Source organism: Sceloporus undulatus, chromosome 1 (assembly GCF_019175285.1).
Source record: "Sceloporus undulatus isolate JIND9_A2432 ecotype Alabama chromosome 1, SceUnd_v1.1, whole genome shotgun sequence".
In the NCBI taxonomy this organism is placed as follows: Eukaryota; Metazoa; Chordata; class Lepidosauria; order Squamata; family Phrynosomatidae; genus Sceloporus; species Sceloporus undulatus.
The window spans coordinates 201,072,585-201,091,658 of record NC_056522.1 but is presented as its reverse complement, the minus strand read 5'-3'; the positions used below and the strand labels follow the sequence as shown (position 1 = coordinate 201,091,658).

Below are 19,074 nucleotides of genomic sequence, written 5' to 3'. Positions count from 1 at the left end.
GTGTGTGGGGAGGGGGTTACCGGAACCAAATGCCAGCAGATATCAAGAGCCCACTGTATTGTGTTTGTGTGTGTGTGTGATTAAAAAGTAAACTAAGAGCACTTCTTCCAAGTTTGTCCTGGATCCAAGGAGGATGCAGATAATCACTAGAAATATCACTGGGATGCACAATAGGTAGCCATTTCAAATACTATGTGATCAGCATTCTTAGCAAATGTTGATATTATCCTCTAAATTAAGACTATACAATGTTAAGAGGTTTTAGTCTAGAAATCCCAAAATTCTCCCTTTGTTACAACCTATTATCTACTGGATATAGTGGGCCCTTCGTATCTGGTGGGGTTTGGCTCCAGGACCCTCAAATCTGTGGATGCTCAAGTCCCAATGAATACCACAGCATAGTAAAATTACATCCCTTATATAAAATGGCAAAATGAAGGTTTGTTTTTGGAATATATATATATATATATATATATATATATATAAAATATTAAATATTAAATATTTTCAAGCTGTGGATGCTTGAATCCATGGAGAAAACATCCGTGGATACAGAGGGCCGACTGTCCTTAAATTCTAAGAGCTAGCGTGACATAGTGGCTTGAGTATTGGACCACGACTCTGGAGATCAGAGTTCAACTCCACACTTGGCCATGGAAACCCACTGGGTGAACCTGGGCAAGTCACATATACTCAGCCCCAGAAAACCTCATGACAGCTTTTCCCTTATGGTTGCCATAAATCGGAAATGACTTGAAGACACACACAACAGCAAATCTAAATTCTCATTTTATCAATAACTTAAACAACTCATAAACATAAGCTGCTGTACAAATCTTTTAAGAAAGATTAACTCAGAGTCACACTGATTTTATTCAAATAACGAAGCCTGAGTTTAAACAATTTCCTACCCAAATCAATGGGATTTACGGATGCCCAATACAACTCAATAATATCCATGGAAGATATTAAGGACTACTAATACATTGATGGCAACTCATATATGATATGACTACACTGTATGCTATAGTTTTTCTTAAGCCAAGTGAAAAAAGTACAAAGGGGCAAAAACTCTCATGTTTTCCAAATAATTAGCATTTCCACATTGAAAATTTACCCTACCTTCTATTCACAATAATGATGGCCAATCATGAATCATTCAGTTCTCCATCTAAGAAGTTAGCGCAATATGCAGTCAAACAACAATCACAAAAATTCTAACAAAGTATCAAAAAGGAACTACCTTCCTCCCGTATACTACATTTGTAGATAACACCATTTATTCTTTAATTCTGTTACCAGGGATAACAAAGCCCTAGCAAAACTTATTTAACAGATAAAGATTTTTTTTTTCTGTGATGTTAAATAAAGGCAAAAAGAGAGTAGTTCTCCCAAATCTTATCTACGAATAGGATTTCTAAGGGCACAAAGGACCCGAACAGATGGCTCTTTTAAGCTGCTGTCCAGGAGGCTTCGCAGCGCAATGTTTTGATGCCACATGGCATGAAGCTGCCTGGAAGTCCAAAATTTAGAGGGAGGATGAATTTCACAAAAATTGACTCTCCCCTATATAAACTAAAACTTAAAAGTTTAGGGTGATTAACCATTTTGTATGGTGTACTGGTAGAAACAATCCTCATTCCTCACAACTACTGTTTCTACCAACACACTATATGTGTATTTATGTGTTTTCAAGGTGCCTGTTGACTTACGGCAACCCCATAAATTTCATAGGGTATTTTTTTGGCAGCGGTGTTTTGCCAGTTCCCTCCTGGTATTTCTTGGCAGTCTCCCATTCAAGTATTAATGATAGCTGACCCTGCTTATCTTCTAAAATCAGATGGGATCTGATGCCTCTAGGGCAGTGGTTTTCAACCTTTGGGCCTCCAGATGTTTTGGACTTCACTTCCCAGAAATACCAGTCATTATGTCCATTATTCAGGAGTTCTGGAAGTTGAAGTCTCAAAATTCTAGAGCAGGGGTAGGCAACCTGTGGCCCGTGGGCCGGATGCGGCCCGGTGAGGCCTTGGGACCGGCCCCAGCCCGGTCCTGCCGCCGATTGCCGCCGAGGCCTTTGGCCTCTTGCGCGAGGGGCATGGTGGGGCAATTGTCTATAGAAGCCTCAGAAACATGCATTTATCTTAACATTTTTTTAAAAAATCAGCAAATTTTTTCGCGTGTCCTCCCTTTTTTATTAAAAAAAGCGCCCTCCATTTGAAAATTTTGTCCTACATTTGTCCCGGTTTATTTATTTATTTATTGTTTTTAAAAAATTATTTAATTATTTATTTTTTGGCTTCGGCCCCCCAGTTGTCTGAGGGCCAGCAACCCGGCCCCCGGCTCAAAAGGGTTGCCTACCCCTGCTCTAGAGGATCAAAGGTTGAGAACCACTGCTTTAGGGTATACAAAATGGTTAATCATCTTAACATTTTACGTTCAAATCCCAATCTGCCACCTATGCAAATTAACAATTTTTGATGACAAAGGATTTATGCTAGTGTTAGGATACTTCTGTCTGATGTGTGTAATATTAAAAAGGTACAACCTGTCTAATAAAACCTTAAATTAAAGGCTGGAGAAGGTTAAAATAGCTCAATTGGTTAAGTTCAGAGGATATTTTTTATTCAGTTGCTCCAGTTGTTTTTTACAACTGTAAAACTGTAATATGTAAAGACAAAATTAAAATTATAATTAATGCCTGTTTGTTGAAAAATATGTCTGAAAGTTAAATCCTTTACTCAAATTATTTTAATTTTAAAGTTCAAAAATATTTATACTGTTTTCTTTTGAATCAGCAACTATTTCCAAAAGTGTAAACACAGAAGGGCAAAATGATTACTGTCATTCCCATAGAAGAGAATCACTATGTTTGAGTTTGAGAAAAGAAGATGCAGGCTATGAATTAAAAACTGTAGACATGTACAACGTGGTTTCCCCAAAGACTTTGTGCAAAGTCATATACAAAAATATACAAAAAAAAGAACAAATCATTTTGGAACCAGGATTATTTTTCTTATATAGTATTATTTTGCCTGGGTCAGGAACAGCCATGTGCAGATGAGGCTTTCTGCTTCAGGTCACTGAGTGTGAAGATACAGGTAATCATATACATTTGTGGATTGGAAAATATCATTGGTTATTTACAAAACATATAGTTGTTTGGAGTATTAGATCCAGACTTAGATATACTTGGAGTAGACCTAATAAAATTTACTGGGGCTTAAATCAATCACAACTTAACGTAACTTAAGTACCATTAATTTAAATGAGTACTGTATATACTCACTATAAGTTGACCTCATGTATTAGTCAAGGGCAGTTTTGGGGACCAAAATTGCAGACACTGAAATGACTCATGGATAAGTTGAGACTAAAATTTAGCAGCATGAAGCAAAGGATCTAAAGGATGAAGCAAAGGAAAACAATACCAAAGAACTTACAAAATTCCAGCAGTCATTGTGCTTACTTTTAAGGCTGAATGGATGAGAGAATGGGGGGGGGGGGGGGATGTGTGCAGAGTACCTTTTTGCCTTTCACTAGTAGATAAGTTTCCTCTTTATATAGAAGTTAAAATGCAGTACTTACAATGACCCATAGATAAGTCGACTTGGTTTTTTTGGGGGGGCAATTTGTTTACTAAAATTTCTACTTACACGTGAGTATATACAGTAATCTAAGTGTGACTAAGGTCCAAAACACACTGCAGAAATAGCACAGTTTGAGACTGCTTTAACTGCTCTGATGCAATGCTAGGGAATTCTAGAAAAATGTGGTTTTGTGAGACATTTAGCCTTCTCTGTCAAAGAGCTTCAGTGCCACAAGAAACTACAGTTCCCAGGATTCCCTAGCCCTGAACCAGGGCAGCTAAAGCGGTCTGAAACTGGTTTATTTTTGCAGTGTGTTTTGGACCTAAGTCTGGATCCAACACAAAGTGATCAGCAGGTATCACTAATACAAGGTAAAAGGTAAGTCGATGTTGCCACACTACAGACTGTAAAAAAACACACAACTCAGTATTATCAAATCTTAATAAATGTGTTGGGAATTTGAATTCTCAAGCACTCATGCAAACTGCTGCATGCAAAGAACATGCTAGCCCATTACCTGCCTCCCCTCTCTACCTCTGAGAAGAAAAATAAAATGTGAGAACATCTTCTTTCTGATTTTCATTTTAAAGATATAAGAACTAGTTTATGCAAATGTTCTGTTCTCCTATTAGAACGCCACTAACTTTATAAACAGCTCAAGACTATGTGCCCATTTTATTCAGGAGTATATACTAGAGATTGTCCCTGAAGCAATACAACCAAAATAATGTAGGGACAGGAAGAAAACTTTATAAGAAACTAGTTTAACATAAACGATTCCCTTATTACAAACATTTCAAAAGATGCTGGAGAATCCAGTATGAGAAGAGGAAGGTTTCCTGTCTGGAAGACAGCCTAGGCTGGATGTTCCTCCATTTAACTTGTTTTTCATCAGTAAGCCATTCTACTTTTTCAAATCAGATTTAGTGGTAAACTGTCCTCACAAAGCACTTTGCAAGATCTGAATGAATATAAAAATAAAACAGATACAAACAAAAGAAACGTACACCTTCTATAAATATGCAGCACTTTTCTTGTGAAAATGCAGATCCTGGAGCTTGATTTCACAAATAAGAGTTGTAACATACTGAACTAGTTATCACTGAATGATATGTAGATCAGACCAACAACATTCACACCAAGGAATGAACTGTTCCACTTGCAAATGTTTTATATATGACTATTTTAGCAACGAGGGAGACAAGAAACCATTCTAGAAACACTGTGTTCCACTAAAACTAATTTAACAACAACATGAAAGTGTAGGTCTTAAAATGTCTGCTAATAATACCCAATCTACAACTTTGATTTGAGCTTCATAACAGAACATTTGCATTCATTTTCACAATGTATGACCTTTTTTTTAACCACAAAACCAACATTTTCAAAATGCTCATAACCAAAATCATGCTTTCTGAAATACTGCCACGCAATACCTAGTATGATTATATTCCAAAATACTTAATTCATTTATAAGTATTTTAAAGCATTCCAACATTTAGAACAGAGAGTTTCTCCACTGTTTCATCAAAAAAGAAAGCTGCAGGTATGGACCGTCAGTCTTTCATTGCCTCTTTTTATTTTGGCATCTGACATCATTCTTGCACAGACTCCTTTTCATTCTGACATCTCAGCCTAACGCTGAGATTCAACCAATGTCCAGACCATACTGTGTTTCTTAGATGGGAACTACATAAGGATTTAACTGAACTAACAAGGGGTAACAGTTATTTAACAGATCCAAATGTTTAGAGAGCTGCATTATTACTTACATTGTTGTTGCGAGTTTCAACAGCTGGAAACTTTCTGACAATGAATTTGACAGCTGACTCAAGATTTTTGTCGATAAGATATGATGGTTTTGCTTTGGGATCTCCACAGGCCTATGGGAGAAAATGAAAAGAAATAACTAAAATATATAGTCTTCTGTTCATTTAACATCGTTTTAGCTAATTTGCAATCAAAAACTAGAACAACATCTTTTGCTCTTTAGTGAGGTGAGAAAATGAGTGGGGACTCTCAGAGCTGAATTATGCAATGGGAGACAGTACAGAGATGTTCTTCTACTAGAAAAAATGCATGGAAGATTCAAAGCAGTTAATGCAAAACAGCAGTTCAATCATAAAAGAAGAAGAGCATATTTGCCACCATACATAAGTGAAGCTAATCAAGCAGTAAACAACTCTGGGATATTAGTGTATCCTATCTGAAGCAAAGAAACAAGTGACCTGTAGTTAATACTGGTTCTTCTGTAGTTTCTCTAAAACAAACAACACCCATTATTCCTGCTTCTAAAGGGAAATCAAGTTCCAAAGAGGCAGACTATATAAATTATATGTTTAACAAAGTTATCATTTAGGCACAGCTTTGAATCAGAGCCATATTCAGTATACTCCAGCCTAAAAAACAAAACAAAGCAAAAACACTAAAGCCTCTCAGAGCATTATTTCCATCACAAAAATCAAGCAGTTAGATGGATTTGGAGTCAGTCATATTCTTTTAATTGTATGATGCCTGTGAGGTTAGGTTCCCAATGTGGCTATTATTGGCACAAACAGTAGCCATGCTGAAAGGTAAACTGCCCTACTGGCACATGCTACGTTAATCTCAACTCAGTTGCTAGGGCATGGTTTTAACCTGCAAACATGGCTGCTGTACCACTGCATTTATTGGGACACAATAAATTAAAGCAGTGGAAAGCCTGTGCCAAAAGTAGCATTCCCCAGAATACACCTCACCCGAAGATGAATGCTGATTTGCAAATTCTTGATTTTATCTTCTCTTTCAATCATCTCAAATGAAAAAAAAAAAAAACAGAAAATCTGTTAAAGTGAGAATTGTCTGGATCAGCTATTATAGGATTCTGTGACTACACAGCTGGCTATCTGTTTACACAATGAAGTTGTGATTCCTAAAAGCAAGCTAGACTTTTCTTAAAGGTGCAATGTGCTAACCTATAGTAAAAGCAAGCCAGAACAAATAACAGACCAATGATTTGCAACTAAACCATGCCAGTGATTTAATTTCACACCAGTTATATTAACACAGGAGAACAATGTGGAACAATTTTGTTTCTGTGCTAATAATTCTTCCTTGGCACCAAATTCTCACCTAATAGAGAATTGCAGCTCATGCAAACTATAGCATGCTATGTATTTTTACACAACATAGTGAAAAGCCAAGATGGCAGTTTATTACTTTTTTCTACAGTTGTGTTGTGGATAGAGACAGAAGTCATGGAATATGAGACTGATCTGAAAGTGGGCAGAGGGAAGGTGAAAAAGCTTTGCAAACCTTCCATACTTGTCCTTGCTGGGTAAGCAGTGTAATGAAAAAAGAGAAGATTACACATAAACATTAAAAAAAATCCACAAGCACCATATTTAGGAATGAAAATTAATACTTTTAAATAAAGTAAAAGCTAAGTGCTAATACAGTTATATAACTATTTACAGTCAACATTCCAATAGGCACTATCTCTATTACATATAAGACGCTTAAAAACTCTGTACAAAAAACCCATTACAAAACATATTGTATAACATCAGATTCTAAAATAATAATACTGAGTCAAAAGGGCAATTTGGAAAGAAAGGGAGTTAACAGCAGCAGACAGTACATGCATGTTCCAGGGAAGCGGAGTAACTATCAGTGAAATGTTACATACCTGAAACAGAAATGGTAGCCAAGAATGAAAAAACAAACAGTTATAGGAGAATTCTAATGCTAACTTTATACAATTTATTCTAACAACTTTAGTAAGACATCTATATTCAAGCAAAGTCCTCACTACTTGACACGCCTATTTTTGTGTAAAACAAATACATTGGCTACCACGCTTAAGCCATTTATCCTTAAATAAAAATAATCTTCGCAAAATTGAAAATAGTTATGTGCTTTAAGGAAAAGTATAATTTAAAATGTAATTTTCTGTTTTATAAAAATATAAAATAGGATTCTACATTTCCATATATCTAATGCTTTCAGTAATTTCTAATCTAAAGTGAGAAGCAAGCTCATGTTTGGCTGCTCTGAAGCCAATCTATTTGGTGTTCTCTTGTCTACTCCTTCCTTCCCTATAAATGCCTATACTGGAGGTACACTTCCATCAACAAAGGAGCTATACATACAAGCAGTTCAACGCCGCCCCTGTGAGCCCCGGATGGAGGCCACAGTAACCACACGGCGTGGCCTCTGGAAGGAGCAAAAAGAAGCCCCGAAAACAGGCTTCTTTTTGCATCCCAGAAGGGGCGTCATAAGCACTGTTGTGCGGCATCATGACGCCCCTTCTGCACAACGCATTTGGGCACTGCGCCCAGCATGTATCATCATGGCACGTGCCATGTGGATGGGTGCGCACCATAATGGCAACCAGGTGGCGCGGTAAGGGCTTTGAGCGTGCAAACGCTCAGACCTCAATGTGCGTACAGGCCGGCATAAAGTGCCAGTCCGTACAGTCCCAAAGTTGACATGTTCCTAGGCGTAACTTCTTTAACAGAAACTTTGGTACCAGAGCTAAAAATAGCACAGAAAGAACAGAGATAGATTCATACACCATAGAAAAAAAGTAGTTCAACGAGTTTCAGTAAATGTTTTATTCAAAACTTTTTTTAAACAATGCACATGTGAAAGATCAAGCAAGGCTCAGATAAATCAGCAAAATGTTTTGAACCTTCTGGAAATGACTTAAAAGCTTTTTCAAAAATATATCCATGGATGATTGTTTTTCTTTCACTAGCCTCCAGGTTCCTTATGATTTTCATTTTGGTGGCCAAACTTATAGATTTATGCTTTTTTATTTTAAAAAACTTGCTGGGTATATCTGATGAGGAGGCAGCCTTGTTGTTCTTCCCTTTTCTCTTTTTTCGCTGTTCATGCATGCTCAATAAGGGGGTCTAGAGGCAGAGGCTGTATACTCCTTGCCTGTTGTAGGTAGGCACATGCAATTAAAGTAGGATCAGTGAGAGCAGAAACCAATTCTTTCCCACCTCAATCTTTATGAAGTGAAGCTGTTTTTATTGCACTGTTTGCTGCAAACATGCTGTGACTTGACACTGAGAGTATGTGCTTATCCACTTTTCTTCAACATCATCCCAATGCCAATGTGGCCCAAAATTTGCAGAGAAGGGGGCTGGGCAGGCATAAAAAGACTTTTTTTTAAAGAGCTTCTTTGTCAATGATTTGAATCAGGTGGCCAGAAGCCCTAGCCAACATAACTACTGTTGATGAATGCTGGGAGTTGCATTCCAAAAGGATCTGGAAAGGAGCATGATTTCTACATTGGATTCAGACACTGAAGTGCACATAATTAATAAGAAATCCATTTTATTCAGCACAATTATCTGAAAATGTCCCCAGAGATAGTTCATATAATTAAATTACCACCAAGTTATAGAACATGTATTTTCTTTTTATTAATGGAGAATCACAGCTTGACTGAAGACTAATCTACATTTGCTAAAGCAGCATGAAGAAACTATGGAGGGAATGTAAAAACAAATGTAACTTTTCATGTTCTCTTATACCAATTTTCAAAGTTTTTCATGAAAAGAAAAATCTACATTTAATGCAACTTCTTCTTGAAGTCACTGGCCTGAGTACTATTATACAACTACCTTGTTTCAAATCATTTGCCCCTGTATCCTGACAAAAGATAACAAGTGAGCTTTTAATTAATAATTTTAATTAATTAATTTGTTTTATTTATATACCACTATTCCAAAGATCATAGCGGTGAACAGCAAGTAAGCTAATTTGCCCCCAACAGTCTGGGTCCTCATTTTAGCGACCTCAGAAGGATGCAAGCCTGAGTCGAGCTTGGGCCCTTTTGCTGGTCTTGAACTCGCAGCCTTGTGGTTTTGAGTGAATGGCTGCAGTACAGGCATTTAACCACTGCGCCACCAGGGCTTTAAGTTTCCAGAGCAGATCCAAAACTGTATCTCAAACCAAATTTCACATTTTCTGGAATGAATCCTTAAGCAACAGTGTATTTTCCACCTATAGCTGCCTTTTCTAACAACAGATCTTATCAAGAGTAATGCATTTGTCAGGAGCCAAGCTAGTTTACTAAATGGCTAGTTCAAGTGTCTAGGAAAAGCACATGGTACACTCTTCTATCAATTCTGAACATATGGGAAAAGGTTAAGTACTTAATTTCCACATCATCTTCTTGTGGGTGGAAAGCTAGCACATCAGGGGAAAATATTTGAGCCCAGCATTCTTCCTAAAATGCAATCTGTACATGTACGTGTGCCATATAAGAGAGAACATGGGGAAAAAATGAAAGGAGACATGAAGAAAAGCTTTACTGGTACAATAAAGACTCTGAAATACAGTCAGCTCTCCATATCTGCAGATTTTTTAATCCATGGATTCAAGTATCCATGGTTTGAAAATATTTTAAAAATAAATAAATTCCAAAAACCAAGTCTTGATTTTACCATTTTATATATGGAACACCATCTTACAATGCCATTGTATCAGCATTCACTGACTTTGGTATCCATAGGAGATCCTGTAACCAAATCCCAGTGGATATGAAGGGCCCACTGTACTTTAGTCAGCATCATTTATTAATGTTACTTTCAAAGTCATTTTAAAATGGTGCCCAGAAGAGTTACATACCCCGACACTGGAAGGACCTTGACTCTAATTTTTTAGCCTGCCAACCATCTCTCCCCCCCCCCCCTTTTTTTTTTTTTTGGCACAGAAAGAGCATGAAATAAGAGGTCAAATTGATCATAAACTAAAATACCACGACCTGAAAAAAATGATCATTATCAACTAAAGTGAACACTTTTGCAGGTTCAGTTAATTAACATGGCTCTGCTCTGGTTGGTACTAACAACTGGATTTGGGTTTCTGTTTTCTGAGGGGGAAAACCCTACTCATAACTGTTTTTCTTGTACCACATGGGTTAAAATGCCACTCCACATTTCAGATTAAAGCGCAAAATATTTAATGAAAAGGATGTGTCATGATTTCTTCAAATTATGTGACACCTGAACCAAATATTCTGGTGAATGAAAAAGTAAGAGCCAGCTTGGCTTCATGGTTTGAGTGTTGAACTACAATTCTGGAGACCAGGGTTTGGTTCCCAGTTCAGCCATGAAACCCACTGGGTGACTTTTGGCAAGTCACACTCTCTCAGCCTCAGAGGGCAGAGGCAAGCCCTTTCTGAAAAAGCTTGCCAAGAAAGCCCTGTGAGAGGGTCGCCTGAGGGTTGCCATAAGTAGGAAACAATTTGAAGGCACACAACAACAACAAATGGGAAAACCACTGTTATTTTTACACTAAAACTGTCACTAGAAAACTTACATTCACATCCCCAATACTCTATATATCAAGTTATATTTACATCCTAGAGATTTAGCCAAAGGCTTATTGGAGGCACACCACGGACTCTACTACTGAACTCATTCTACTTTAGGTCATAAACCAACCATTTATTGATACACCTTCAGCAAATAACACAAAAGCCCAGTAGTTACACATGTTATTAATTTCCAATTACCACAATTATATTACAAAACTTGCATTGAGTGATTTGTAGAGTATTTTCTGACTCCAATGAGAATTCCTATGTATGGAGGGTTAGGGCTCAGATTTAAAATACATGAATTTCCTGACCATCACAATTCCTGTGTTCACCCTCCTGGAAAAACAGGGCCAACTGCCTGAAAAGCAGAGCATCTGACTTTCATTTTGCTGTTTAATTATTCACTGAAGTGCAGCACAAAAAGGATATTTAAAATTTCCAATATGGGACAACATTGATGGGGTCAAAAAAGTACCCCGATAAACAACAACTCTCTTTTCATGCGATTTACTGGGACTTTTCATGTCCCTTTTTGCTTTGACAAATGACAAGTGGCATTTTTAAATAACTGTTCTGATGACAATGCTGCAGGATGACTATATTGTAAAGCTATATTTCAATAACTTCTGCAACAAAATGTGACTTTGGTAACCTTATCCTGTCCTGCATAAAGTTTAACCAAATTGTCTAGAAATACAATAAAAGATCCAAAGAAACCTGTGCAGAAATGAAAAACTGTAAAAATATTTTGGCCAGAATTCAGTCGTAAGTCACACTAAGCACCAAAAAAGTAACACTGCATAGACAGCATACTCTGCCATGTCTTTCCAAGCTGTTTGTTGGAGTTTGCCTATACTTTGCTTTCAGTTGTGCATCCTCTACTTTCCACTGCCTTCTATACCTTGCATTTTGGTTGCATATCCTTTATTTTGTATTGTGATTATGCATTATGGTTGTGCCTCCTATATCTTGCACTTTGATTATATATAATGGGTTGACAACCTATACTTTGCATTATTGTTGTGCACCCTATATTTTGAATTGTGCATCACATATTGAACATGGTGCAACAGTGCCCAGTAATCAACATGTGGTGTGCAATGTTGTTATTCTGCATGGGGGTTACATAGTGCTGCTGTAACATATGTCCTAATATGTAGGTATTGCCAATGCAAGGGGATTATGGATTGAGGCCTTTGTGCACTTTATACATATGTTGTCCTAAACAGAATTAGTGTACATTTTTATCACTTTAACACCAAAAAGTTCAAAGAAATCTGAAAACTGAAAGATTACTGTATCTGATCCATGCAGATACTGTGTGTGTGTGTGTGTGTGTTTATGGGCCTTTAAGATGCTTGTTGACTTATAGTGACCCCATGAATTTCACAGCATTTTCTTAAGCAAGCAATTCTTGGAGGTGGTATTGCCAGTTCCTTCCCCTGAAATATAGCCTACAGCACTAGGTATACATTAATGGTCTCCCATCCAAGTACTGACCAGAGTGACCCTGCTTAGCTTCCAAGATCAAATGGGGTCTGGGAGACAGGCAGGACACAAATAAGTAAAGCAAGAACAAAAACACTGATGGAGTGAACACTGATATTAATTAGGGTTTTCAGAGCAATGATATGAGATGCTTCTGTACTGATGGACTAGTGTAGAGGAAGAAGAGTGATGTTAGCTTGATTATGTCCCACTGACCTCAATAAATCCTGCAGGTCTCCGTGTTATTCCTCTTCTCCTCTGGCATACATATGTTTTCCCAAAGAGGTTAAAAAGGGGGTGGGGAGTAAAACCAGGGGGAGCAATTTTGCCATGTTTTTGACCTTCTTTGGCCTGTTTCAAACAGTCAACTTCTGTTTTATCGTCTGCTTGAAATAAAATAGGAGTGAAATAGTCCAGGGAGCACAAATTCACCTAGGGGCCATTTTTGGTTGGAAAAAAAATGTTTTGCATTTTTAAAAAGAATTATAAGGCATCCTCTGGAGCCTCAAGAACAGCCATGAGAGTCTGGATGTCACCCACAAAATACACCCAGAGCGCATTCAAAGCAACCAAAGTTGCTTTTGCAAGTGAGAAGAAAGCTGGAAGCCTCTAATTCAACTAAATGTTTCAAATAACTAACTTATGTGTAAGCAGGCATACTAGTAATCTTGCAGTGACTAGCAACTGTTTGCCTAAAACACTTATCTGAAGCACAGACATAGAAAAAATTATTCACGGTTCGTAGTTGCAGAATGAGTCACAGAAAAAAGTAGTATTTGCTCATGAAATAGTTCAACAGTTCTCTAGGTACAATGGCTAGTATCTAGGGAACCTCATATCTACCTGTGTGCCTCCACTGGCACCTGCTTCTCCTATAGATAGCCAGTATGCAATGTGGGAGCCATTTATCAAATTCTGAGCATTAAAAAACAAAGTTAACAAGGCATAAGGGTCTATAGTGCTATGGTTAAAAATAACCAAAAACAGAAAGCCAACACATTCACCCTCATAGCTACACTTTAAGCAGCTCTTGGCAGATTTAGGGCAGTGATATATATATTCTGAATCATGTTGACAATGTAAACAATTTGACCACATTAGTGTATATGTGTGTGTGTGTGTGTGTGTGTGTGTGTGAAATTAAGGGTAACAAGGAGCTCATTCTCTTCCAGTTAAAATGTTAAGTGTAATATGCTGCTTTATTAGCACCATCATGTTAATCAAAAAACAGGAGTGAAAGATTTGTCAACAAATAATTCAGGATTTTATTTTTAAAAGTAACACCTGCTAATTTTCTAATTTTTATCTTTCCTTTTAATTAATTTCCTTTCCTAATAAACTCTGAATCTTTTGGAAACCTGTAGAGTTCCATCAGAAGCAGAGTAAAACTCTATCTTCAAAATAACAAGGGTTTCAAAGTGCTTAACTTTATCAGCAACGGGACAACTGTTAATTCTGACAAACTATTACTTCCTCTTTTCTTTAAAAACACAACACACACACTAAAAAAAGCCAATTCATTTAACCACAAAACCACATATTGTCTGGATATCATTTGGTGTTATTGCGAAGTTGCTACAAAACCAGAACATGCTCAATGGTACTAGAGATAAATGCTTTACTCTTTCAGGAAGCTTGCTATGTGGGAAGCAAAAGTATTATCTGAAAACTGCAAGCCTTCTCTGGCTTTCAAATATTTTCCTACTATCATGATAAATGATAGACTGAACTATTCAGAGCCCCAATGAATGCCATCCTTTCTGCTCCATCTTTCAGGCCACAAGGGCAAGAGCCACTAAAAAACCAAAGATCTAAATAATGGTCCCCAGTTACCACAGGGATAATATATCTCACATAAAAATTAAGATATAGAATTGTCAATTAGCTGAAATATTGATTTCCAAACAGCAGAAATGAACTTTGTCAAGGTGCCTGCAATCTAGCATATCTTTGATGAGTTTGATTTCAAATGGTGAAACTGAAATTAAAAAACATTTTTTTGTTTAGTTTTTGAGCTCTATACCACTAGTATTTAGAAACAGCCATATTGGTTAAGTTTAGCAACTCATATTGTATATAACTTGGTAATGTATAACACTGACTTTAATAAAGCTTTTGTCAAGTTTGCACACTTGATCTTCTAGAAAGAACTCTTACTTAACCTATGAAATTGTAATTAGAATGCACTTTGAACCTAATGGAGCATTACTACCAGAAATCTTTTTCATTAAATCAGTTTCAACTTTCCCTACAAGTTAAATACTTTTATACAACACACTTCTGATTGGGAATGTCCTGTCTTTGTTTTCTGTGTTTACTAGAAACTATGTATTCTCAATGGCTGTGCCACGTATGACTTGCTACGTCTACCTAATCCAGCATTGTTCCCAACAAAAGTCACAGGCACGAAAATCAGATTCTGCTCATAGAAACATATGCAGAAACACAACACGACATCAAAGAAACTGTATTGCAATTCTTACTTGTAAAGGAATATTCAACCATGGCACATCGTTATTAAAATGAACACAACACATATTCAGATAAAAGTGCTACATACTGGAATACAGGTTTGGCAGGCTCAGCTAAACAAGTGTCCACTATAGTTACTGAACTACACTTGAGACACAAAAGCAATTTTTATATACACTCATCCCTCCATATTTGCAGCTCTGATTATTCACAGATTTGATTAATATGTTCTCTCTAGGAATCTCTGGATCTTCCTCCAGTTCAACTCTATGGTCAACTTTAACTAAAAGTCGCACTGAAAGACTTAGAGATTCCTAGAGAGGATACTCTACTATGCATTTATAGCTCATTTAGTGCACTTCTATGGTCAGTGTCTGTCTAGAGATTCCTAGAGAGGTGTCTTCTCAGGTAAAAACATGGTGTTTTGTTATTTGTGGTTTTCCATATTCACATTGTGCCCATCCTAGTGAATTGGAGGGACAAGTGTGTGTGTGTGTGTGTGTGTATTTGTTGTCACAGTACACACACAGTGGATGAAACTATGAATAGAAAAGATCTCATTACTGTTGGTTTTCTGACTTCCAAGTCAATTTAAGGCCGGTTACAGACGGCAGTTTAGTGCGTGTTCGCCACGCACTAGGGTTAGAAAGGGGGTGGCTTCTGCACCGCCCTAACCCTAGTGCGTGTGCGAACACGTCACTAAACGGCGGCGGCCCTTCTGCACGGCCGCCGCGTGAGTACGCCATGGCCGCGCCCTTTAACGGGGCGGCGCATCCATGGACGTAGTATCTCCCGCTCACGCGCCCTGGACGGAGCTATACGGGAGCTCCTTCCGGGTTTGTCCGCTGGGCGAAGCCGTCGGAAGGCTGCGCCCAGCGGACTAAACGAGAAAGGGCCAAGCGGCCCCTTTCTCTGCTCCCCGCCGCCGCGGGGTGTCCTTGGGGCTTGAAGCCCCAGGGACACCCCTTTTCTGGCTGCGAAGCGGCCTTTTGCCGCTTCCCGCGCAGCCCGAAAAGCGGCGGATCGGGGCCTCAGCGGCTGCCGGTGTAGCCGCTGAGAGCCCCGAACTCCGGGGAAAGGGGCGGGGCCAGACCGCCCCAAATTGGGCGGTCTGTATCCCGCCTAAGTCTCACCAGAAATCCCATAGAATAATGTGTGCTTGTTAAAATGCTAGTGGGGAGGAAAAGTGGCACACCGATTATTCTAACACCTTAACAGTGTGGGTTGGGTCAAACCCAGCAGGTGCTCTTCAACACATTTAAAAGTTTAAATACAAAAACGGTCACAATCTCCTTTCCTTTCCTTTCATGAAAAATACCACAACACCCTTCCCTTGGGTTAGCAGTAACCAAACGGGAAGAACAGCTGCGTGCCTAATCCTTCAGTGCAAATTTTTCAGGCGGCAGGCAGCACTTAAAACATTCCAGAAAGCATTTTTACTTCAAACAACAAAAAAATATGAGGCATTTCTAATTGAGTAACTACAGTAAGAACATGTTATATTCCCCTCAAACCAGCTGCATGACTCAGAAGGTGAGGTGGGAGAGGAAAAGGGCAGGCTCGTAGCTGCTGCAGGGATTCGTCCTCAGTTTTTTGTTTATGGAAGACATTAATGACATGGTGGGTGTGGAAGAACAGGGGTTGACTTTAGATTTGGGAGAGGAAGCAATAAGACATCGTTCCTGCTTCAGTCTCACAGATGTGACCATTCTCAGTAGGTATCAATCACTCTTTCTCCCCAAACCAGCTGCATGGCTCAGATGGAGAGGGGGAAGGAGGAAAAGTGCAGGCTTCCCAGCAGTGGCCCCCAAACTGTGCTCTTTAAGGGATTTTGGATTCCAGCTCCCAGAATGCCAGACTATCGGCCAACCTGGCTAAGGCTTCTGGGAGCTGAAGTCCACAATCTCTGAAAGGGCACAGTTGGGGACCACTGTCTTCCCATTTTCATGTGTATGAAAGATATTTTTAATGACGTGTTAAGTGTGAAAGACAAGGACCCCACTAAAACACACACACACAAAGCCTGACTTTAGATTTGGTAAGAGGAAGAAGCAACAGCATAATAACCCTCTTCCCAGGAAGGGGAAGGAGGGAGACCAGAAGGATGAAGCCAGACCCTGCATCCGGTCCCAGCCATTTTTGCAACCTCCCTCCACACACTCTCTCCCGCTCAAGGAAACGAATGAGGGAGAGGTCATAGCTGCCCAGAGCCAAAACAGTCCTACACACCCAGTTAGCAACAGCAGCAGCAGCCTTGCTGACTAAGGGCCAAAACAGACGCAGGAATAATCCAGATTGAAACCACATTAACTGTCCTGGCTCAATGCTATGGAACTGTGGAACTGTATTTTTTGTGAGACACTGAACCTTCTCTGTTAGAAAAGCGCTGGTGCCACAGCAAACTAAGTTCCCAGGATTCCCTAGCACTGAGACCAGGGCAGTTAATGTGATCTCAAACTGGATTACTCCCACAGTCTGTTTTGGCCCTAAGGGGCAGCCACAGGTCTGGAAAGCCAAGGCTGGGGCTGGCAGGAACGAAGGAGGAAAATAATAATGATAGTGATAATAATAATAATAACGACTTAGCATAAGCACTTACTGTATTTATTATTGACACACACAGTAACAATTGTTATAGAACTTCCTCACTCTGAAGGGCCTGCCTGAAGTTTCAGGTGACATATTACTATTACTACTATTACTGTTGTTATTTTGAGGGCGAAGGCTTTTTCTTCCAGCCGCCTGAGTCCCTGTTCAGGATAAAGGCGGGGTATAAATAAAATAATAAAATCCATAATGATCACTTAATAATAAGGCAAGGTACAAACAATGAATAAATAAAATTTATGTATTGGTTTATGTGGCGTCTTATTGTTGACCTGCCTTGATGCTTTCGGAGAGGTGGGGTATAAATTAAAACTTATTATTAACCATATCATTTACTAATAAGGCAGGGGATAAATAATAAATAAAAATGCATAATAAAATAATTTAATAATAAGGCAGGATAAAAGGGAAAAATGAATGAATGAATGATTATTATTATTACTTAATAAGAGGGAGGGTAATTCATAAAAATAATAATAGCCATTTAAATATAAAGCAGGGTCTAAAACCCTCATCATCATCACCACCCTCCCCCCCTTATTATGATGATTCTGTATGATAGTATTATTCTTTATACGCCGCCTTTCTCCCTTTGACACTCCAGGCGGCTGCTGGAAGAAGAGCATCCTGCTCTGCCGTTCCTTTGCAATTGCAAACCTATTTCCTAAGCGGCCCCTCCCCTCCCCCGACTCCCTGCCCCTCCCTCGCTCGTTGCGCGCATGCGCCCTGGCCCCCGTCTCGCGCTCCAGGGGAAGAAGGGGGGCTTGAGAGAGGGGGTTAGGGCCATTAAGGCCCACGCGCCCCCCCCCCCGCTGAGGCCCGGTAACCGACGTAGTTTACGCTAATGGCGTAAAAAAGGAAAAGTGGGAGGGAGGGAGCGAGGACGTCGTCGACGTAAGGAGAGAAGGAAGAGAATGCATGAGAAGAGGAGAGGAGGGGCAACGGAGCTTCTATAGGCCGCCGCGCGCATGCCTCTCATAGACATACACATAACACATATAGCTATCCATAAACATATACATATATGCATGCTTCCCGCTTCCCCCTCTCCGCCTGCCTCCCTGATACCTTCTTGATTGTGTAGAGGCGGGTGAGCATGCGACGCCGCGGTCGTGAGGATGGTCAGCTTCTCGGCCAGCTTCTGCTGACTGGGCTGCAGCACCGAGCGCGACATCCTGAGAGAGAAAGGGAGCAAAGAGAGAGAGAAGAAAGAAAGAGGAGAGGGAGAGGGGACGGCCAAAGGCGGCGGCGGCGGCGGTTCCTCCGTCAGTCACTGAGTCAGGCCTCCGTCAACAAGCCCCGTTCCCCTTCCTCCCCTCCGCCTCCTCCTCATTCCCCTCCAGCCAGGCCCCAGTGCTTCAGCGAGGAGCGCCCATGGCCTGCCCCTTCCCCCTGCCAGAGGCGGCCTTGCTAGGCGTGGCGGAAACGGGCGACGACGACGAGGAGGCTCCAGCGGGGCCGCTGCTGCCCACGGAGAGGCCGGGCTCCTCCGCCCCACGTGACGCGGCTCTCTGCCGCCCCTCCAACGGCCAAGGAGAGGACGACGGACGACGCCTTCGCTTCAGTCAACACACGCCTGTTCCCCTCACGACGCCCGCGCCT

At 39.8% G+C, this 19,074-nt stretch overlaps 1 protein-coding gene across 1 annotated transcript in view; it reads right to left on the bottom strand.

The window, feature by feature from the left end:
* Window positions 1–18,661, bottom strand: part of NCKAP1 (NCK associated protein 1) — an 86,415-nt gene extending 67,754 nt beyond the window's left edge. The window contains 3 exon segments of the mRNA XM_042452940.1: window positions 5,360–5,470; window positions 18,541–18,574; window positions 18,576–18,661. Coding sequence (XP_042308874.1) covers window positions 5,360–5,470; window positions 18,541–18,574; window positions 18,576–18,646 — 216 coding nt within the window. The 5' untranslated portion in view covers window positions 18,647–18,661.
* Between the last annotated feature and the right edge of the window lie 413 nt (window positions 18,662–19,074).